The 24538-nt window shown below is 40.6% G+C and overlaps 1 protein-coding gene across 2 annotated transcripts in view; it reads right to left on the minus strand.

Moving 5' to 3' along the window:
• TRPM1 (transient receptor potential cation channel subfamily M member 1) overlaps nucleotides 1-24538 on the minus strand; it is a 93660-nt gene that overhangs the window by 43371 nt on the left and 25751 nt on the right. For both annotated transcript variants that reach the window (XM_061447126.1, XM_061447127.1), the window contains exons 3-4: nucleotides 1851-1930; nucleotides 867-1062 (exon numbers count right to left, since the gene is read on the minus strand). In XM_061447126.1, the coding sequence (XP_061303110.1) occupies nucleotides 867-1062; nucleotides 1851-1930 (276 nt within the window). The remainder of the gene's footprint in view (nucleotides 1-866; nucleotides 1063-1850; nucleotides 1931-24538) is intronic.

Raw genomic sequence — 24538 nt, forward strand, 5'->3', positions numbered from 1 at the left:
GGCAGGTGTTTTGTACTGCTCCTAAAACCTCTGGTTTGACTGCCAAGGAGAAGCAATGACCTTCACAAGAAATAGGAGGCTTATGCTACATTTTATCCCACCTGCTGTTGATGTACCTATTTCTGTCACTGTAGCAATGATGTGCATTCTTCTTAGTTTAGTTCCATCACTGTGATTTTTTCATTTCAAACTACTGCTCAATCGAAGAAAATGATGAAAGAAACTCATATATATAATTTCCACTTTAAAAACAAACCACCACCAAACCCCCCCAACCTCTCCGATACATTCTGGACAATTTTTTGCAGTGTGCTTGTCTCCAGTGGCAGTCCCAGCAGAGAAACAAGAAAGAAAAAGGGCAAAGAAAATCCAGGTTTGGATTTCTTCACAAGAGAGGCAAAACAAAATTGTTTTTCAGAGGCTTGACTTGCTGTCACTTTTACTGCTAAGAAAACTCAGCAGTCCACTTCCCAGCTCTGTCAGGAAACCAAATTTCTACTAGTATTAGATTTCAAACCTTAGAAAAAATTATCTCTGTCCACGCTGGGTTCTTTGCCCCACAAATCTAATACAAACAGATGGAATCTTATGCACTAATACATGCAGCTGCCTCCTTAGCTCATATTTATTGACAGCAACTTCAATGAAACTGTCTCATCAAGACATTGTAAGGTGTTTCTAAGTAGGTAGTATTTTTTTCTTGCCTTTTCTCTCTTTTCCTCTCTTTGAGCATCTTGACTCTCTGAGTCAGCAAAGAGACCTTCTTTGATTTCAATGGATAATGCACTGAGTGAGCTGGAATCCTGACCCATGTCTATTCAGCTAACATACCGGATGAATATCTTTGTGTACCATACACTTCTTACCATGGCCTTATTTGAATGTCCTCCTCCCTGGAATTCAAGGTTTCCATAGGCATCAGTTGGGTATGTCTGGGTGTGTTTACTGACAGACCACTTCTCTGGCTGAGCTTCCACTTGCTTTGTTTCTTCTCCATTTTTATTAGCTGTTATACTCGGAGGAGGTGGAATATGTTGATTGATGAGCTGGCCACAGCAGCACCTGTAAGTTACTAAGACTTTGATTAGAGTACCTTCAATATTGAATGTTGATTTAAAACAAAACAGAAATCAAATTTTCAACTGACCATGCCTTGCTCTGCATGAATCATAGAAACACCTCTTCTAAGTCATACCTGTTGTATTTGCATACACACATGTGCAGAATTACCAGGCCACCAGTGTTTCTTAACAAAGATTAAAAATTACACTTCACTTCTGTTATACACTGGAAAGCTGTTCTAGGCTGACAGACAGGGAAGAAGCAAAAATGCAGAACAAGAGTGGCGACCATCTGTTTCTTACTCCGAGGTGACAGCTAGCATGTGATGTAAACAGTTAATGTCACCCAAACAAGCTGGACCACAATTTAGCTAGTCAATGCAGCAGCAGTAATACTAGTATTTGGACTAAGAATTGCAGTCCCCCTTGTATAGTATTGTTAGTGGCAGTTTCTTAGCAACTGTGAAGAACGGTACCACTTACTTCACAGGGCACATTATTGCACCCTTGATTTCAGAATTCAATATGAGTTTATGTTCTGGTTTGCAAAGCCAGGAACTAACAACTCACTGCTGCTCCTGCTGCCCAGCCTTATCATCTGTATGACATGTCCCATGGCTCTGCACAGATTTGAGTGCAAGCACACCTTGCACTTTTGTTGCCCCGCCACCTCCCTTTAAGGGCAGTGAGTAAGCTGGGTCTCAGTTTCTCATGTCTAATATCAAATCGAGTCCAGTTTCTTCAGTATTAACTTTTTCTGTTGGCCAAAACAAAAAATTCAAATGTTACCTGCTAGTGTCTTTGTTGTTGGCAATTACGTAGATGCATTCTCTTTTAGAAAAGGTCTTCTCTATCCAAGCCTTCTGACCCTTAAATGGTAGAAAAAAAAGAACATACTGAAATATTTCTGTGTGGTAGGTACAGTAACATCTGCCTTCTATTTTCAGCTACAGTTTTTAAACAAGCACCAAATTCATTAAATCACATTTAAACAGGAGATACGTTTACTCATGCAGAAAGTAGGTAATGTGAATTTTCCATGTCTTGGATAAAATTCAAATCTCAAACGTGTGTAAAAATGCAAAGATACTCTCCTGAAATTACAATGTTTACCCAAAATACAGCTGCTTCTTCCTATTTTAGTATACAGTAAATGAACTCAAAGTAGTACAGGAAACCAGCATGAATTGTGACATAAATAGATGAACAGTATTTACTCTAAATAATACTTTAGTATTGTTCTGTGTACACAGAAATCACTTCCCAGAAAATTTCCCTGTTTGATCAAAAGTCATCTCAAAATAACTTCTGGTCGTGAATCAAGTTCCAGTCATTCCAAAGGCATCCTACTCTTAATGAGAGATGTTTCAGGATGAAGCACTTCTTAAGTTTAAAGAACATTTGACAAAAAAAGTGCAGACACTTTAGGCATGGTGTATCTGTGAAATAGGAGGAAACCAACCCTGAAGACAACATAAAATTGTGTTGGCCTATTATTCTGGGATTACAAACCAGAAACTAGAGCAAGCTCACAGCTGTTTGAAAACAACGATGCATAGGCAAGCTAGAACAAAATCACAGATCTGTGCAATGCAGTTAGGAAGCCTGTTGCAGAAGTGCAGTCCAGCTGAGCTTGGGAACACTGAAGAAAGGGAGTTCAGAAACGGCTGCAGGCCAGTTTCCCATAGCTTCTTACTTGCAGGCCCCAGGCCTTCTCTGTCCCTGCAGCCATCAACAAGGCAAAACACCATCATGACTGCAATAATAAACCAACATTTAGTGGTGAATATAGAAAAGTTAAAGGAATTCATGAAAAATGTTAAAAAACACTCACAATTTTGATGACACTGGTAACTTGGCCTTGCTGAGAAAAGCTGCTGCTTCTGAGTTTGCATTGGAATTGTGTCTTAACTCATTTTTTCAAGTAGTAAGCAAATATAGGTTTTGCTTTAGTTTCCTCTGTGGAAGTGAAATAAAAATTTTGCGAAGAGAAAAGCTAAAAATGACACGAGAACTTTCAGGGAGCCTTCAGTGACAGGGAGGGGCCTTTCCTAGAGAAAGAACTAAAAACCTTGCTGATTTCCTGGCTTAAGAAAGTCAGCTGCAGATCTGGATGAGTGCTCTATCAGGCTATGTGGTAACAGCTTCGAGACTGGACTAGCCCCCCAGTGCTGCACAGTCTGCAGCACGCCAAACAGGGTGTGGTAGTTCATCCTTCTCTCTTGTGTAAAGCAAGAGCTGTCTCTGAAGTTCCTTTGTTTGTTGACTTGTTAGCTCCTGTCTGGCTTCTTAGTTTTCTCCATTATGTCTGAAATAATAGGAGACTACCTGAAGTTCCCTCATTGCAAATAACTACAAATATATTTCAAACCTAGGCTTCTACTGCATGAAAAAGCTGTCCCTGATCTGTCCAGATATGAAAACCTTCCAGGTGCCTCTGAGAGAGAATGCCTTGATAGTCCCAGTGCTCTGGGAGATCCTGCACTTCTGCTCGCACTCTAGTGTATTTACTGACTCCCTCAGGGCAGAACCACCTCATTTCATTGTGAAAGGAGCCGTTTTGAGCCCATAGCACCACAGAGTGAGGAAATGTTCAGAGCTCATCAGACAAAGCTTCACAAAGCTTACACTGCTACTTGCTCCCTGAATGACAAGGCATGAATTTCAGGCATTTAGCATAAAGACCTTGATCATGCAGCAAAGTTTGAAGGAAGGGAATATTAAATTCAGTATCTGAAGGCCTTGTGACTTAGCTTTCCTGTCTTGACTCCATACATTCCTTCTTCAAATGAACCTAAAGAGCCTTTATCTCTGAAAATATTTAGATTTTTTCTATATGCTTTCTGGCAAGGCTTTTATGGAATGACAAGTTTTAGCAATACTATTGTTAGAAACAGAGCACAGAAGATGCTTTAGCATAACATCAGTATAGTTACTGAGGTGCAGCTCTAGAAACGTACAGAAGAGAACACTCAAGATAGGGAGATCCATGAAACACTGTGGTATGTAGAGGTGGGTGCTTATATCCAAGAGATGCCATTTACCTATTCAGAACCAGATTTGCTAATTTATTCAGGCTGTTCAAAATATTCAGAGAGAAAAAAATAGTCTATTTGATTGGAATTACACTGTTTTTTTAAAACTAACCCAAAACCACCCAGTGACCAAATTCACTGCTGCTTGACAACTGTGTCCAATGTCCTTACTTGTGCTTAAGCACATCATACCAGCTAATGACCTTTAATATAAAATAAGCTTAACAGGAACCTGTTCCAGAGGTTACATCACCTGCTTCTTAATTTCTGGATTTTTGTTTTTAACTAATTTTTAATTGATTTAGGTTTATTACTATTTTCTGTATTTAAAACATATTCACTATTTTCCCCCAGATAAAACTTTAGACTTCTGCATGGCCTCTGGTAAGTCCTTGACCAAGTGACACCAATGCCCAAATCAATCCCACAGTGCAGGAAACACTTTTGAAATATAAATGGTAACAGATGCTGCACATTTAACTGCTTTACATTATTCCTCACAGCTCACCAAAGGACACTTCCCTTTGCTATTTTGGGTGCTTCAAGTAAAACCAGTAAATTAACCCCTGGCTGAAGTCACAGGCTACTATCTGTGCTTGGGGAGAAGCTTTTGCATCTTGGTATCTAAAATGATCTCTACAATACCTAAAAACCCTGTTAGAAATCAGTCACTATACGCACTACAGTTGCACAATACATTGTGTTCTACTGGCTTATTTTTCTGTGCTAATGAGAGGAAGGCAAAAGCAGGCATTACAGATCAGGGAAATAAAACCTCAGCACATTTGGGCAGCCTTTGATGTTTCACTGCTTTGTCTATTTAATCTGCTTAACCAAAGCTTTGCTATAATCCAGTGCAAATACTTGAGCAGAAACATTCACTGTCAGAAAACGGGCACTTTCCCCACTTATTTGATACAGATTCTGTACCTTTCTCTCTCTGGATTAAAATCTGTTTGTTTTCTTGAGGACAAATGCAAGTATGAACACTGACTCTTGTGAGTTTGAAAAAAATAAGCCTTGCTGGAATGGATGAATTGTTAAAGGACTATGACAGAGCAGCTACAGAATTCAGACCAACAGCCAGTGGGAGTATTAGGCTGACAGACAAACAGCTGCTGGCAGCAAGACTGCGGTACTAAAAATCACTGCACGTTTTCATTTTACATTGAGGAAACACAAAAAAAGCAAGATCCTAACTTGTTGATTGTGGTGTAGTTCAACCCTGCTCATCACAGCAAATCCTGCATGCACTAATCAATCTACTTTTGAAAAAACACATTTCAGATGCTCAGTGGCGTATTTGTTCTCCTTTACGAAAACTAACAATGAGTCTCCTAAATTATAAAAACAAAACCACTGCTGATTTTTGGTCTACAGCCCAGAAATCAGTATGTTGCCAAGAAGCAGCATTAATTAACACTGACTTTATAGAATCATAGAATAGTTAGGGTTGGAAAGGACCTTAAGATCATCTAGTTCTACCCCCCCTTGGCATGGGCAGGGACACCTCACACTAAACCATGTCACCCAAGGCTCTGCCCAACCCGGCCTTGAACACTGCCAGGGATGGAGCATTCACAGCTTCCCTGGGCAACCCATTCCAGTGCCTCACCACCCTCACAGTAAAGAATTTCTTCCCTATATCTAATCTAAACTTCCCCTGTTTAAGTTTTAACACGTTACCCCTTGTCCTGTCACTACAGTAGCTAATGAAGAGTCCCTCCCCAGCAGCCCTATAGGCCCCCTTCAGATACTGGAAGGCTGCTATGAGGTCTCCACGCAGCCTTCTCTTCCCCAGTCTGAACAGCCCCAACTTTCTCAGCCTATCTTCATACGGGAGGTGCTCCAGTCCCCTGATCATCCTTCTGGGACTCCTCTGGGCTTCTTCCAACAGTTCCATGTCCTTTTTTAGGTTGAGGACATCAGAACTGCACACAATACTCCAGGTGAGGTCTCATAAGAGCAGAATAGAGGGGCAGGATCACCTCCTTTGACCTGCTGGTCACACTCCTTAATTATTATGGATTTGTTAGTTCTCTTTAGCATTAAAAGAAGGTATCCTCCTGCAGAAAGGAATGGAAATTAGTGGTGTTGTTTGTAAATCATAAGTAAACAAAATCAAGACTCTAAACAAATAGTTTCTAACACAGCCATTAATAAAAAAACAGTTGTCCTCTGACTAACACACACACCACACAATTTGCTGAGAAACGTGTATCTAGGGCTGCAGACATGCAGTAACTGAAGAGAAAATTTTCTCTCACCACCAAATATAAGTAATTCCAGTTTGCTGCTAAATTGCCATTACATTTTATGTATTTTTACTTCATATATAACCGATGAACACACACTGGGCCCTAATTTCAGGCTGTATCATAAGAAATCCCACATCTCTGAGCAGCAAGTGGTCTCTGGACTGATGCACCTGCAGTGAAAATCCAGGGTGGGGATCAACACAGGAAAGCAAAGCCACTGAAATTGTCATGCTACAAACTCTTACCTGCCATTGTGCCACCAGCAGCTGTGAATTTCAGTTATCATACACCTTGGCAAGATAGCGGCAGTATTTAGTGTCTGTGGATAACCATGATAAAACTACCACCAAAGAAAGTGAAAGAATTTGGGGGGTGAAAATGGGCAGGGATGAGAGTCATAGTGTCACTGGAGTACACCCAAAGCCTCAACTCAACCAGACCTAAAGCCAGTGCTGTCATCCCACTCAACTGCCACGACCCCCAAGGACAGAGGCTCCATGCAACAGGGACACATGTCTTTACTGGATAGCTTGGCATGCTCGACTTGGTCACAGGATGGGATGGGGCTTTGGCCTTACCTTGCATCTAGAGAGCACGCACTGCAGGACAGCTCTGAGGCACAGCCTCCCCCACTGCTGCACTCAATGAGGCTCTGCCAGTACCCAGCACAGCAGGTCAGCAAAGCAGGCATGTGAACAGCAGTGCTTGCTGCATGGAGCCACATATAGGGATCCGACACAGCAGTGCCTGGCACACAGATGCAATGGGGGAATAGGCAGGGGACCAAATGACTGTGTCTCATGCATAATACAAGGTTTGACAAAGCTGCTCAGGCTAAATCAAGCATAGAATAATGCAAAAGCGGAGTTGGCTGGGCAGCAGAGCTCCCATCTCTGGAATAATACACATTATTTTCACCAACAGCTTGTTACACTGTGGTTTGATTATTGTCACTTATGGAGACATTCAGCTGTAGCCCTGTTCACACCATCTCACCAACATTTCCTGGTAATCCTCCCTTAGCTTGCAGTCTGCTGCAAAAGTTGGTAACATCAGGGAAGTCAGATCTCAACTGTGTTTTCAATTATTTAATTAGAATGTTCTACAGGATTAAACTGGGGCATTTATGCCAGATTGGAGCAAAGAGATGCTCGTTTTGATAAGACAGTAACAGAAGTAATCTGGAAGTGGAACAGAATTCACACCATGAGTACGTGCATGGTGTGTGCACAAGTCCATTCACTGTGTAAACAAGTCCACAGATTTCTGTGAATACCATGTAGGTAATCACATCCAGTTGATGTTACTTGAGAGAAAACAAAGAACTGCCCAATAAACAGTTGGGAAAAAAAAAAAAAAAGAAAAATCACTGCTTCAGCAGAATCACTGTAACCTGAAACTTGAAAACTCATACTAGAAAGATTCATATTTTGTGCTGCCTTTAAATGCAACATCCCAATTACACTACCCATCACTCTTCACTCTGATGGAACAGTTTCTCCAGCTGATGAACCCTTTAGGTGATCAGTTCTACCCAGAACAACCGCCCTTGCTTGGAGAAAAATATTTTGAACTATGTGAGGGATGTTAACAGCTGACTTTGCAGCCACTCATGTACTGGTAAGGTTTTACTGAAAGGCTGTTCATTACTAAGATATAAAGGGCAAACCCCCACAATGCTATTTTGAATGTGCATTATGCCACTAGGGAGCCAGAGCCATGAACAATATCCCCAACCACAGAACGTGGTGAACTTCCTGTGAATCTAAACTAAATTTCCAAACCCCTTGTTTGCAAGAGTTGTATCAAAAACAGTTGCTGTTCTTTGATTCTACGATAATAGTTTTAGCAATTATTAGAATACGAAGTACCAAACAATACCAAACAGAAAGCAGATCTCTCATATTGTTTGCTAATAAATATAGCATCAAGAAGGGATGTGTAATATTCATAAGATTCTTTCAAATACAGATTATTTCCTCATGACAATTCTTATTCTCATCCCACTGTATTTTTCATACAGTTCAACTTTAACCTGTGTTCTTGCAGCAACCTTGTCAGGGAACCATCTACTCTGTGGCTAAGTCTAACACACAACAGGCAGGATGACAGTAAGTAATGCTGTTATTTCAAACTGCGGCCAGAAATCACTCCTGCTGCTGCTGTGGAAACCAGTAAGTAGTGCTACATTGCATGGAGAGCTGTAATGAGTTTTCATGCCTTCATTACGCTTTGTGTTCCTGGCCTGCTGGTGAGGCACACAGCAAACATCCACTGAAACAAGAGGAGTAATTTTCTCTCCACGCTCATTAACTTAGGGAGACAGTCTACAAAACAAAGTTGCAAGCTCTTTTTAAAGTTAACACAATCTCTTAAAGATACACAGCTCTTCCCCAGAGGCTTACAGATGTGAAAAACAGCTATAGCCTCTACACCCCAGCAGGCCTGGCTTGCTCCGACATGACTGGATATACCCAGCTCCAGCACAAAGTCAATGGAGGCACATCAGTGAGGTGTGCTGGACAAGCTCAGACACACTACTGAGAGGCAGGCGCAGCTGCTTGAGCACTGCTCAGCAGCAGTGTAACTGTACAGCTAATGCACTAAAACAAAGAAACTAAACAACCATCTAACACACACTGCAGGACAGCTTGGCTCAGTGCTGGCCTGGGAAGAACAGACCTTCGGTAGTTCTGCAATGGAGAACGTTTTGGGGTGTTTTGTGTGGAATACAGGAATCAGCTCACTGCCGCAGTTGCACACCACACCTACCACATTTTAAGGTAGCAAAAGCCATTCCTGCACTAGCTCGGCCCCAGCCCTTATGGTACCAAATTTCAGGGAAAATGTTATTTAAGATAACAATAACGTATAATTCCTATTTGTTACCTATTCCAGTTCTGTTATTAACTTGCCACTTCCTTCTCTTGACTTTAGCCCTTCTGTTCCAATTGCTAGGGAGATGTGGAACACAAGTATGTACCTGTACTTTCTGACTGTACTTTCCCCATAAACCCCTTCAGCCTGTAGACGCTCCATGTGGCCAGTTTTACTCCAAGTTCTTAAATCATGGCTGAATTCTAACAAACACAACCCAAGATAATAGGATGGAAGTGTTGAGCAACATTATCTATGCTTAGAGGGGTCATCTTTGCCCACAAGCAACCTATCTTAAGAGGCCCAAGATAGCAGAGTGGATGAACAGGGAGACACAGAAAGTAGCCAAAGCAGGCTGGTAATTGCTCATCTCCTCCATGCACTAATTTATTAATAAATCTTATTTGAAGTACAAGATGATTCTGGTATCTAGCTCTGACAAGGCTTAGGAATGATTTTTGTACTGTAACAATTGCCTACCCTGTCTAACATCTCTGCTAGATATGGTTTTAAAGGAAGTCAGAATGCTTCCAGATAATATGTATGTGGGATGTTTCTTTTAAACTGCTCTTAACTATGAGCCTTTAATACAGGCCATTCTGACACAAAATAGAAAGACGCTATTATCATGACACCTCATGTGATTCAACACCCTCAACAGCAGATCTTCCTGTGTGAAATTCATCAGTACTACAAAACTGTAACCAACATAACAAAGTACTTCCCTTGTTACAAAACCAGAAAACGGTGTCATATGGTGTTAATTATACATGCAACTAAGTGATGCAGATGCAAAAAACATTGACTTGGACTAGAATATTGCCTCTACCTGTGAGAGATCTGGGCCATTGGAGTCCACATTATTAAGAATAACAACTATTAGCATAGAAATGATCAAGAATGTGTTGTTTGCAAAAGAGGTTACAAATTTGATGTAAGAGCTTACAAGTTTCTAGCTCAGCCATAACATCTGTAAAACCTGGGATTGATTTTTCCTGCAAGATGTGACAGTATGGAGTAAAGCCTTATAAACATTTTTCTGTACAAAATAGGGCAAACCATGAATGAAAAGCATTTTTAGGGGATGACTGCATGTTGTGTGAGATCTCATCTGTGAGAGCTGGCTCGAATTGGAACAACTTGAAGCACAGAGTGCACCGAGCTGGCAGGCTTCGAGAATCTATTATACTGCCGTTTTCAAAACCTGGTGAAAGCAAGCCACTATTTAAGGCACACTCCCAGGCATGTTAATTAAACACACTTTGAAATTACTACAAAGTAAAATGTCTATATTCAGAATATAATACAATATAAGCATATATCTGAAGACTTTGAAGTCTGGAGATGCTAAACAAATATATATGCTGAGAAAAGACAGCATGAGTATTTAGTCTTTCTTCTGCCTTCTGTCACTACGAATACTTTTTGCAACTATATCTGTAATATATGAGTCGGCCAATGTGTTTCTTAAGAAATTAACACTAGTTTACAGTACATGCAGCTTTCCTGAAAGGAAGATTCTCCAGGTAGAATTCTGTTAAACAGTTTGAGCTGTTGAAAATGTGCAACTTGCCATGGATAATCTGACACTCTGGAATGCGATTCTTTTCCGGGCACTGGCTAAACACATAACTGTTGACAGAATATACCACAACCAGCCACATTTTTACACACTGCTGCTTTCTGTCATTTTCAAAAAGGAAAAATTTCCAACTAATTTGATTCTCAGGCTGCAGGGTTTGCACAACATTATTCCTTATAATCTCCTAGAAATCATTATGAAAACATTGGAACTCAAGGGTTAAATTATTTCCTGGAGACACCAAATATGTATGTTTAAAATATTGTATTACATATCTCAAAGTTGCCAACATTCATTCAGAACTTCATGAAAAGTTGAGTCCTTCAGGACTGAAAAAATTCCAAAGTGTGAGAGCAACCAGAGATTTCAAATGAGTTTGTAGATTGCACAGTTTTCAGACAATTTGGTTAATCTTCTTTTCAGTCCTTAGGCACCTAAAGCCCTTGAAGCTGCCACTGAACAGAATGAACAGGCACCACAGAATCAGACAACAGTCTCTCCAGTGATGTTCCTGGATTGTTTCTTATGGCGTGCAACACATTGTTCTAGCTTCAACAGATCATAACATGATCAGGAAATAACACAGTAAACACTCCGCTTGTTCTAAGATACACTATCCTTTAAAGGTGTCAAATATGATGTATAACTCATTAACATTAAATGTTAGCCACCGTCTGCTATTTGAATTAAAATGACAGTGGAGAGAAATGATGATAAAGGTTTCAGTTTGCTGGATTCAAACCACTATCAAATGTGGGGAAGACAAATTTTAAAACCTGAATGAGGAGAGTTAGAAAAGACTTGAGCAGGCCAGAAACTGTGATCACGGCTGTCTCTTGCTTGACGGGAATATAGGGATATGCCCTCTTGGAGCTACTGTTACTGAGATGTCCATCCCCAAGACCCCAGCTGCACCACAGCAGGAGGCGAAGAAATGAGAGGAGTGTATGGAGCATCATTTTTGGAGTTGTGACTTGAAAAGCTGGTAGGTAGCAAGGGGCCAAACTGAGCTTTCTTGGCTATCGGTCATTTGAAGAATAGGTATGTGAATACTCTGGGATCTTAGAGGTTGGATCTTGGTGAGGGAGTTCTCACAGAGATTTCTCGTCTTGGAGCCCCGCGTGTGTTATAGCAGAACTGCATTACTCCAAATGACAACAGCAGCATTGCAGACATAAATGCGATGAGGCAGTTGTTAGATTTTCAGTGGGAAACCCCTGTTACTGGCAAGCCTCACTGGAGTAAGGAAAGATTACCGCCATATATTATGCCCTTTTCTGCTCCAAGACTTCCCTAATTCCTGACCTACCATCAGACCTTGATAAACTTAATTGGGAACACACACACACAGAAAGAGACTTGCTTAGCAGAAGGCTTGTTGACAAAATCAAACTCCAGAAAATATTACTGGCTAATTTTGAAAACTGAAAACAACGCCAAAATAAAGCCAAGTCCCAACTTACGGAACAAAAAATAACCCCAGAACTCCATTCCTATTTGCTAGAGGTAGGTCTAAATTAGCATTCAAAACACTGAAATACATATCACCTCATCTCTCTGCCAGCATTTCTTCATCTTATTAGATGTTTTATCCAAGCAACATCCTAATTTTGAAATGCTTTGAGACACCTTTTTTGGCCTTGAAAACTCCATTTGTCATTTTACAATTAGCACCTCAGATTTCACCTCTTTCAAAAAAATGAGAAGCCTAGGAAGCACTCTAATCACAACATTGTCATTTCAACTGTATTACCTTTCTCCAATCAACTGCAGGTCACTGTATAGCTCTCCAGTACAAATTTCAATTACGGATATCAATGCAAAAGAAGGCAGCAAAGCAGAAGATGATCAGGAGTGAAATGAAAAATAACTTAAAATAATGTCCTACCTGCTTGTCACTGGAAGGGTTTCAGAGTTTGGGAGGATGAATTACATCTAGAATAAATAAACTGCATTTAACTCTGAGCTTCTGTCCCATCTTTCTGTTTATTGTTCAGACTTCTCATTCATCTTACTGTGAGGACTTCCAGTCTCTCTGAAGTTCATGAGAATTCCCAAGGAGATGGGTTTTCACCACTTTAAGAAGAGAATCTCATATGATAAGCATGTGAGCAGCTTCTTTGTTCAAACCAATCTCATGACTCCCTTTGAAGGTAATCCTTTAGAAGTCTCATGACCCATCTCCCTGCCCAGAGGGTATTTTCATCTCATGGTGGAACAAGGCACAACAAATCTACTTTGATAGTGCCCAAATCTCCAATTTGTTAAACCTCTTTTCCTCTTTTCAAACAGTGGATGTACTTGCTGCAAAAGTGCCGGCACTGCAGAAAGGCTGGAGCAGGAGCTCAAACTTTTAATTTGAAGTATTCCCTCCCTTCTGCTAAAATATCAACGTTATTTGCATAATTGAGACAATTGGACATAATAGTCCTTTCAGGGGTCCTCATTAGATGTACAGCTCTACATTCTTTGAAAAGAAGGAAAAAGCAGGTCATACAGCATTAATTATATCTAATCCTTTTCAGAACAATTTGAAGTTGGCAAAATGCTGTACTAAACCAGCTGAAGTCGTAAATAAGCCATTCATTTTGAACTTTGCATATCACATGCATTTTCATACCCTGTTGCTTTTGTCTATTTAATTAATTCCTCTGCTGCAAAGGGTTTCTTTGGCATCTTCTCATCATTTAAAAAGTACCAATAGCAAAGGTTACATTATGTTCAGGTAGCTCTTTTTTCTGCTCTGACTTTCAAACTTCTACCTGTTGCTGTGCCGGCTGCCAACACAACACAATAGATAAGGATGACATCTAGAGTCACATCTAAGGATTGTACTGTCTTGAGCTAAAGGCAGTCTGACTCCCTTCTTCTACTGCCCTGCACTGTGCAGACAAGTAGCCTGCTAGATTCTGATCTTGTTTCACTGTTCCTGTACCTGATCTCCACTGTAGTAAACACACACCCGTCTGTGATTGGCAAAGAAATACTTTACAGACACGTTTCAACTTCTGTCCTGCCCTAAACTCCAAAGCATGTAGCTGAATGCTCTGGTTTAGAACCAGACCCTGCTCTTCCTAATGACACAAACTTCCTGCTGACTTCATGAGAACAGCAATGGGGCATGGAAGACTTGGACAAGCCTCTGGAAAACTACAATGCCAAACAAATTTACGACTCCATTTCTGTTTGAGGAAATGGCAAATTCTAAAGAGAGCGAGACACTAGTAAGAGACCACAAAAATCAAAGAAACAACTAAGTCTATCGTGGGGCACACTGCTCCATTAATAATGGAAATACATAGCACTCCTTCATTTAGGGAATTTTTTACTTGAAGCCTTCATCCAAAGTTCACTAAATTTAATGAGATACTTCTTATCAATGTATTAAACAAGCACTGAAACACAGACATACTCCACAGAGGCATAAATTTTCCATGCTTTCAAAATCATGTTGCTAGTTCTGACCTCTGAAATCACATGAAGCTTAAGTTCCAGTTGTTGCAGAAGCTGTCTGATACCCTGTTCAAGCAAAGGGATTGTTTCAAAGCCACTACACCCACCATTCTTGAAAGCCGAGAACAGAAATGGAAGACATATGATAAAGTTAACAGATGTTCCTTTTTCCAAAGAAAACAGATTTCAGACAGAAGAAGCATCCGTAAAGATCATTATATCTGGAACGTGATGTACACTGAGCTAGAAAAAGTTAACCTGTTGAACAACCTAAGAAATATTATCAAAGATATATAAGGCATTAAATCTATAAAAATCGTAGTGATTTGGGCATTCAACTCCCTTGTGAAAATGGCACTCAGACATGCAGTGTGGTATGTTTCTTTGGCTAGACTTTCCACAGCAACAAATTTAAAAAGGAATTAATTCCACTTTGCTTGCAAATGAGCTCTCCTTGGGCAGTGAACAAGAATGTGGGTTGCAGCTACAGTAGAGGACAGAAAAGTCCACTTGAAAAAGTACAGTATTCTTTAAAATAAAAGGCAAATTTTGCTGACTCTTCCCTTGACAGAACTCTGACAGGCCTGCAAGCCTGCCAGCATATCCCAGCCCTTCTGCATCACTATGGCTGCTCTGGCATCTCAGTTTGAGCAATGAGGCTGATGCAAGATAACCATGCCATGTGCATCTACCCAAAAGGAAAAAACTGAAGCTGTTAAAAGTGTTCAGTCTGAGGTGCCTGAGAGCAAAGCGCCCCTCTACAAGCAATAAGAAAATTTTCCTCACATGCTATTGCAAATAAAAAACAAGTTTCGAAAATTTTAAAAGCCACAGATTTCACACTGTGTGTTTTAAGCTTGTCAGGATGCCTACACACTGATGAGAATGTCCTGCATATTAGGTCAGATAGCACTTCATTCCATATATATAAAAATATACTAATAATCATAATAATTATATAATACAGTAGGAATTAATTAGCATGTTCCCAGGGTGGGCACAGCCATGTAAAAACTTGCACACAGTGTATGTAAAATAAGCCTTGACCAAGTTGGCTAAAACCCTAATAAATGTGCACTCCTGTTGTCCAGGGCAAACAGCCTACTGTCTGCTGCGCTCACTGTCTGAAATGCCTACGGCCAAATCCTGCATGGGAAGAAGAAGAAATCGCTGTCATTTAATTCCAAATATATACTTCTGCCAAGTTCAGCCAAAGTGCTCATTCAGAGTTCAAAGGAACAACACGAGTGAAAAAAAATTACATTCTCAGAGAAAATGCCACCACACAAAAGATAGTTTTCATGGATGCCTGCACTCGTACTATGGAAAGGCTCACTGCACTTGGGAGTTTAGTTTGTGACATGGCTTGACACAAATGCACTGTGAAGGCAAGGGATAAAGATACACATCTCTGCTGCCCTCACTGTGACTGTCTCAGTCCCTTGGATTCTGATGGTGCTCAGTACCCATATGCTTGCAGGGAGTAAGCAGGAATGAAGAACTCATGGATTTGGTTTTAACAATTTTAACATGGTCTTCACACACAAAACAGAAGCATCAGTCCATGTCCAAAAAAGCCTTATTGACATCCTTCACTGTCAACATGTGCCGTTACTACTCCCACACCAAACTGAAATGCACTTCTTTCACTGATATCAACAGCTTATCTTCAGAAGGTAACAAATTCTTATGGTTTTATTACAACTGCTACAAATCTCATACTTGGATAATCAGTTATCTTTATGTATGAATAATTGAGAACACAGTAAACATAAATGATTTTCCAAGTGATAAGTTTCAGGTGGCATGTTTGACAGCTCACTGAATGCAGCTAACAGCATTTCCTTAACAAAAAGATAAAATACATTACACTCTGATCTGATGCATTTGCTGGTCTCTCCCAAAATGTGTCCACATCAATGAAATTAGAACAAAGTCAAAAAATGTAACATTGCTTTTCAGATACTGACTGGTCTTGAAATTACTCCCCTAATAAAAGCAAGTAATTCACACAGAATCATAGAAAGGTTTGGGCTGGAAAAGACCTTAACATCATCTAGTTCCAACCCCCCTTCCATGGGCAAGGATGCCTCACCCCAGACCATGCCTCCCAGGGCTCTGTCCAACCTGGCCTTGAACATAGTACGAAGGAAATATTTTTCCTCTTGTTTTCTTCTGCACTGTTCATGTAGCATTCTGTAAGATCTAAACCAGCCCTGCCATGTAGAAACGAGCACAATTTTAAATCAAAAGTAAAGTTTGTGGACAACAAATGTGTGAGCTGACCTTCAAAATGCCAAAATACAGTAAGAAGATGCAATGTTTAGATTTTGTCTGCAAAATTAAAAATAAAATAGGAACTGAGTAGGAACTGAGCCAGGCTGCATGAAAGCCGCCTGGGAAGTATATTGTAATCTTCCTCACAGTCATTATCAGACCAAATCGAAACCTGACGTGTCCCAGTAAACTATAAATATGAAGTCATAGAGGAGTGAACAGTTGTTACACTGCCACATAATTAAGAAAATGTTGAAGAAGCGGGTGGCAGTGGTAGCACAAAGGCAGTACCAAAATCCCCTTAGGATCTGAGTTTTGCCATTTGAGAGGAACCGAATGCTACTTACAAGCCAAGCCTGTTAACATCGCTGAGACAAACTGAAGCTCAAAGAATCCCATATGTTTTCATAGCTGAATGAAATCTTGAGCCAATGACAAGGACCTCACAGAATGCAACAGTACTGAACTACTGAAACTTGTGAAGAGCACTAATACAGATGTCACAGATATGGATGTCAGTATAAATAACACAACAGCAATCTGCCTGTAAGGAAAAATGAGCTAGCTGAGACTCAGGAATGGACAAAGGTGAAAGGCTGGACTGCTCATGATAAGCCTGTTCACATGAAAAAGGAATAGGGGTTTCTTATTCATAACCATCCTAATACTGTTTAGTAGCAGCAAAATTTGCAACCATTCACCACAATGCTTTGATTGGCCACAAGAAACTCATGAAGCAGCAGCACTTATGAAAAGACAAAAGCTGTCCTTGAACCCCAGGCCTCAATTATTAAGAAGAGTAATCATTTTAAAAGTGCAAGTCCCAGCAGGGTCTGGTACAACACATACCACCTGATACCACTACCAAATCTGCAATCAAGTGCACTATTTGAAAAACTTAAAGACAAAACATATGAAGAGTATGTTAGTGTCTTTGGCTATGATCCCTGTGCAAGACTGAATGGGTGAACTAGATTCAAAGTGTCTCTGGCTCTTGTTATCCTGATTCTTGCTTGGAGGCAGCAGTTAGCATTTAGTCCTGATAAACACTACCTGAGCACAAATGAAAGGCTTACATGAAATCATTTGATAAAGTCAAAAAAATGCACTGAAGTCAGTGACAAAACACCAAAGGCAGAACATTCTCACCAAAAGCAGCTGTACTTTTTGCTCAGGGGTAGTAACACTTGAGTTTTTTCTTCTTCTGGGCCCAGGGTCTCACTGCAATACAGAACATGCTGGTGGGGAGGCTGTGGTACAAAGGAGGTAGGGCTATCACCTACCTTACCGCAATGTGGGCTTAAACAAAGCACAGACTGTACCCTCTACAGCTTGAGTAAAACCTGAGTAAAAGCCAAGAAGTAGCCTGTCCTGGCTGATAAAAACTGATCATAAATCCTCTTAATACCAGTGAAGAACTAGGTATTGGGGGTGTTGAACACCTAATACAAGTAACAACTCAACCACCTCAATGTACAATCGATTAACAGTATATCCCCTGAACAGAAGTGGTGAGAAATGGCTTAGTTCACAAACTGATTCCTATAAAGCAAGCTACATTTATTGAAATGTGATAATCTCTGCACAAAATGGGTTTGAATGTGCAATGGAATTATCTGCCTGGTTTGAAGTACAGGCCATTATCCCCAGCAAATTTATTATGACCTTGATTTAAGTGGGATTTGATGAAACCATGCAGTGCAGCAGCAGCAAGAATGATGTTCTCCTCTCCCCCTCCTTTGTGTAAGGTCCCTGCCTGCAATTCACTGAAAACACCAAGTTCCTGTAAAAAGGAGTTAGTGCTTCTTATGGAGTGAATGAGCTCTTTCAGGTGGACAGGACTGTCAGATAAATTGATAGTTTCTTTCAACTTCCATATATTATCACTGCATTTTTTTCTCTGGATGACATACATGTATAACAAAGTGAAGTAATTGCCTTCTGTGGACTATCTATGGCATTCCTCTGGAGTTTTATCAAGTGGTTAGAATTTAAAAGAGTATTTATAAAGCAGAACAGAGGAAAACTGAGCCAGCTTTTTTCAATCTGGTGCTAATGCAAGAAAGGCTGTTCCATCCTGAGAGAAGTGTGAAGGAAATGAGTTATTTTGGGCAAGATTTCACCCACTGATAAGTCCTCCCTCTTGGAAAGCTTTTAAACTTCACATAGCAACAGTGGCAATTGTACAGTTTCACAGTTCTCCCTCCCTCCCTCCCCCCTTTTCTTTGTGTCTGAAGAGGCTTTGTACAGAAAAAACAGCAACGAAACTGCGTGTTCTGCTTAAGCACAACTGACAAAGATGAGCTGTAACAAAGACGACAGAAAGTGCTGATCACTCGGGGTAGCAACATACCAACACCACCCCACCACAGGCAACTAAAACGTTCGAAACTCTCTCCTACCTGCACAGCTCACATCCAGGTTTTAATACAAAGGCATCTGCTTAATTTTGGATTCTGTAAATGCTGATGCACATGCTTGATTTGATAGCCATGAAGAGCCCCCCTGATTTCTGCAAAACCATGCCATACACAGAAAGCTGTTCAAACAAAGCAGATGGGATGATTCACGAGCTTAAAGCTAAGACTGTGTCAAAGTATGCTCAGATCAAGAGTTTTAATATGGCATCAAAACAGTGTCTTCTACAATAAAGGGAATACTCTGTGCTTTACTAGCAGTGTTCATCCGAATAGTTTAATACATAAACATGGATTGTCCAGTATAGGCTTACACAGTAAAGAGCTATTTACCTACTCACAAAAGTTTGTGCAGTTGGTATTACTCCTAAGACATACAGCTTGTAGGCATTCTAAAGTCATGGAACATGGGAAGAGAAATCTGCTGTCATAAATGCAGATCGTACTGATCAATACATGGGTTAAGATAAATTAAAACCACAGGAAGTTGTGGAAACAGGATGTGGCACTACAGCTTTCAGCTTTGTCAAGCACATTATGTTCCCCCAGTAATTAAACAAGAAATGCCAGCAAGCAGCAAATACTCCTAAACAGTATCTGAAGTGAATAATTCTTCTAAGAATGCCTGGAGTGCGGAGGCATCTCTAAATCTTAGTTTCAGTAATCTTCAGCTGTACAACTGCTAACTGTTCTAGTGTACTAATATAGCACTGCTTCTGGGAATTTACTAAAACTAGAGTTGATATTGAACAAACATATAGTTTGCAATAAGTTCAATTATTCTCAATGGAAGACTAATTCATTAACTTAGATGTTTCTCTTAGCAAAAGAAAAAAGGAGCTAGTTCAAAAACCAGATTTCTTTTTTTCATTCTCCTAGGCAGTGCCACTGACATACCCATCACAAGACTGCTTTGCTGACTTGTCTGGCATGTGAGGAAGGTTCATTAAACATAGAACCAGTTTTAGAGTAAAGCAGCAGCTCTATAATAGGCGTTACATAGGAAGACATGAACATATCTCAGTGCCTACTTTCATGACAACTCTCATAATTTCACAAGATTATTCATTTTGAAGATATAAAGGATCCAGATTCCCTACAAAAGGTCTGGTATTCTCTTGGATCTAATGTGAGGATGTGAACACTGAGGACGTGGAAGAACAAAATACACACTCAAACCCATTGCTCTGAGCTTCCAATCGCACCCTGCTGCTGAGCCTGAGAGCTTGCCAAGGCAAAGACAGATTTTTTTTCTGTTTGTAAAGCACAAAGCATAAATATAGGCCTCATATATAGGAATTAGAGTACATATGTGATTTATTATACAGACCTTTTAAAAATATTTAAAACCCTCTGGTAATTTAGCTGCAGCAATCACATCTACACTGCTTTCATGTGGCAGACTGAAGTCTGGGGCATTATCTTCTTTCCAAGACCTGTTCTGTAATAATCCTGCTGGAATGTCCAGTGTGTGTCAACCTTCTTAGTGGGCCTTTTCAGAGTGAATGTTTCTCATATTTCATCAAATCCATACTACAGCGAGTTATACTCGTAGAACTGCAGTGCTCTGGTTAATCAAGTTATTTGGAGCCTGTTTCTTTCAGATAACTACATTCTTTGGCTGAAACAATGAGATCTTCTCTTAGATGGCTTTTCTGATTGCTCCCCCCTTTCATTTCAGAGCTTGTGGGTGCCCTTTGCACCTCATACTTGCCAGTTTTCATTAATGTAGTTATATGAACTCTGTTCATACAGTGAAGGTTTGCAGCATTCCTGTTAGTTGTTTTTAATTTCCTTTTCTGAGGTAAAAGGCCAGAGAGATGGGAGTGGGGGGTGAGAAGAAAAACAAGCCTAAGGTAGATCTAAACTTCCTGCTACCTGAGCCTGCTTAATATGTTCTTCTCTAGTATGACACTGACTGTCTTTTACTGAAAGTCAAGTAATTTACACACTGACTTCTTCCTATACCTGACAAATGCAGGTAACTTGAACAAGAGCTCTCTTAGCCTACAGCTATGAAAAACAAGACTATTTCAAAGGGTACTTCTATACATCCCACTGCATTTATCTCAATGCCCTCTGAATTGCTTGCCATTTATTACCTTGCTCACACTTCTGAGAGAGAGGCATCTATATGCCAAAAAAAAGTTTTAAAAGTCCTGTGAGGCAGCAGGAGAAAGCATCCATGTGCTTCTTTTATTGGCTTTGCAGACTGGAAGTTCCCATGAAAGATAAGGAAAGATGATCCGCACCTTTTAGTTGCAAAGCTCAAGCTAAGCTGGATGCTCTCAGGGTGTGTTCTCAGCCCTGCTGGACTTTGCTGAGTGTGCAGTTCCACGGAACTCCGATTCCTAGAGAAGCACAGCTCACCAGGATAAACCATCAGCATACGATTTCACTTATCCACCAGCATTCATTCAAGAAGGGTACAGGGGAAAGAAAACACCATTCTGAAACGAGCATCACATAGGAAATAGACACGTTATTTAAAATGCCACCAGTAACCTTAATTTTACTTTCCCATAATGCTATTTCAGGCCTACCAGTGAATAAACTGTGCACAACAGTGTGGGTTTGTTTTGTCAGGGAAAAGACTAATGAAACATTCAGGACTTAGCTTTTTCTTTTGAACATGAGCCAGCAGTGTGCGCTTGCAGCCCAGAAAGCCAACCATGTCCTGGGCTGCATCAAAAGGAGCATGACCAGCAGGTCAAAGGAGGTGATCCTGCCCCTCTACTCTGCTCTTGTGAGACCTCACCTGGAGTATTGTGTGCAGTTCTGGTGTCCTCAGCATAAAAAGGACATGGAACTGCTGGAACAAGTCCAGAGAAGGGCCACGAGGATGATCAGGGGACTGGAGCACCTCCCGTATGAAGACAGGCTGAGAAACCTGGGGCTGCTCAGCCTGGGGAAGAGAAGGCTGCGTGGAGACCTCATAGCAGCCTTCCACTATCTGAAGGGGGCTTATAGGGATGCTGGGGAGGGACTCTTCATTAGGGATTGTAGTGATAGGACAAGGGGTAATGGGCTAAAACTTAAACAGGGGAAGTTTAGATTGGATATGGGGAAGAAATTCTTTCCTGTTACGGTGGTGAGGCACTGGAATGGGTTGCCCAGGGAGGCTGTGAATGCTCCATCCCTGGCAGTGCTCAAGGACAGGTTGGACAAAGCCTTGGGTGAGATGGTTTAGTGGCAAGGTGTCCCTGCCCATGGCATGGGGGTTGGAACTAGATGATCTTAAGGTCCTTTCCAACCCTAACTATTCTGTGATTCTATGATTCTAACAAAAAAGCGATATGCCTGAGTTACAAATACAGGCTGCAGCTTAAATGAATCCTTCAAAGAGAAAGGATTATGATCAATGCTTTCAAGCATCAAAAGGAGAAAGAAGCAGAATGCAAAGCTACAAGCAGGAGATGAAAGCGCATTGTAATTCACCGTGCTGTGCTGCACAGCTAACTTGAGAGACCAAATGCTTCCTTCACCTTTCCAACACAGAAAGGTGAGATTTGTAACATCTCTCCCCAGTCTTTTCTTGTGAATAGCTTTAAATGTGTAAGTTATTAGGTGCTTTTCCACCAAAGAGCTGTTCTGCATCAGTAACAGCAACAGTGTAAAAATGTCACTCCAGAAATTCTTGACAGTAAACGCATATTCTTTTCACTTTAAATGAATCCAGACAGGAGGCCAAGCAAGTCACTTAGCATCATACTGAAACTTTTCATGGAGCATATATACACAGAGAACTAGGTTTAGATTACCTTGTAATGTATTTATTAGGTATTTCAGCAGTTACTTGCTAGCAATTACTAGCATTTTCCCATCATCCATCCCATCTATTTATTTAAGTGCAAAAATGGTCATTATTATTAATAATCATGTTTGTCCTTCACAGAACAGAGAATTCTGATGACACTTGCCACAACAGATATTTGCTGATGTGCTCACTGCTGCAGCTGTGGGCCGCTTTTACACACATGGAGCAGTCACCGCCTCAGTAACTGACAGATATCCCATTGCCAATTGCATGGCTCTGTATTAAAACTGGCATTAGGTCTCCTTTAGGACCCGAGAACAGCACACGTCAGTAAGAAATACCCAGATGTGTTCTTCCTGTTTCTGGCTGAGGCACACTGCTGGAATTAACAGGGAAGGATCTGCCCAGTCATTGCCTATACCTGCTGACAGCTACATGTTATCACCAATACCTGCGCTTTGGCATGGTGGTTTGCTGTTGGAGGGAAGTTGGTTCTGCCGTTTTCTTACAGTGGTATTCACTGCCAGCAGAGACTGTCACATTTCCAACTTCCCTACAACTTCTGTGCACCTTCCACTCTGAATTACAGAGTATCCTGCAGCTTCATGCATTTAGTATGGCTTTTGTACCAGCTCAGTACAACTTTGGCAAACAAAATCCTAAACACAGGCAAAAGACTGAATCCATCATGAGCTGTTCGCTAATGAGCTTTTATAATAAACACATGCAAAAACTAAAAGCTTGGTACTACAAATTACACGTTAGAAAAAAAAATTACAGAAATGATTAAATACAGCAATCTTGGGCTGGTTCAGAGCTGTATTAGATAATATTATAATTTCTTTTTGTCATGCTTCTGATCCTTTTATCACCATGTGAGCATTTCCCAGCACCAGAAGTGGGAGGGAGGGAGAGAGGGAGAAGGGGAGCATGGGGAATGAAAAAAGGAAAGGTAATACAACCTTTGCTTTCAAGGCTCTTGTCCACAGTCATGATAAAATAGCTCTGTGATGACTGCTTGTGTAAAAATTAATTGCTGTGGTAAAGATATGCCTTATTTAACAGTTAATGTATGGGAATTAAACTGGACTACTCACTGAAGACTTATAAGAAAAAGAATCTCAGAAAAAGACCTATGATCTTAATTGTATTATTAAGGGGAGGAGAGATTTAATTGTATCTTGTGCAACAACTGTATCGTGCAACAATTGGTCCTTATTTTGGCTCACTACTAGTGAAAATATGGATTTTAGAGTTAGACTTCATAGTGAGCTCCTTTCCATATAGCATAGCTCTACCTAGTGGTGGATTAATCCAAGTGCATCTGACGATCAAGGAAGATTAATTCATAAATTTTATGAAGGCCAGGAAGGTCTTAGGAAGGTGACCCTTTCTTGTTCTCATTTACTGTCATCCATTCACCTTGCCTAAGTCTGGAAATAGACCAGGAACAGCTGTATTACTACCTAAATCCTATCTTAACATACATTGAGGAATGTGATTCCATGGACAGCTCTCCTTGTAATGAACACTTTTCCCCTATACAGTCTGCAAGATCAAACCAGGAGCTTTGTATTGGAGCAGGAGCTCCATATTATTCAAGCAGGGTACCTAAACATTGCTCTGACAGATAAACCCATCAAAGTCAGGCAGACAGTTCCCATGCTTAATCATACACAGACGCTTTTCCCCCTAAACTGGGATTTAAAGTTGTCAGAATTGTTTTGAGCATGTTTGAGCAATGTGGAAAGATGGCTGGGAAGCTTCTGTTTAACCACTTCGGTGCTGCTGTGGGAGCCAGGAGGCTTGCAGCTTTTCCTC

Source organism: Pezoporus flaviventris, unplaced genomic scaffold (genome assembly GCF_033815535.1).
Source record: "Pezoporus flaviventris isolate CSIRO_AGI_PZ_B2104156 unplaced genomic scaffold, CSIRO_AGI_Pfla_v1 ptg000006l, whole genome shotgun sequence".
NCBI lineage: Eukaryota > Metazoa > Chordata > Aves > Psittaciformes > Psittacidae > Pezoporus > Pezoporus flaviventris.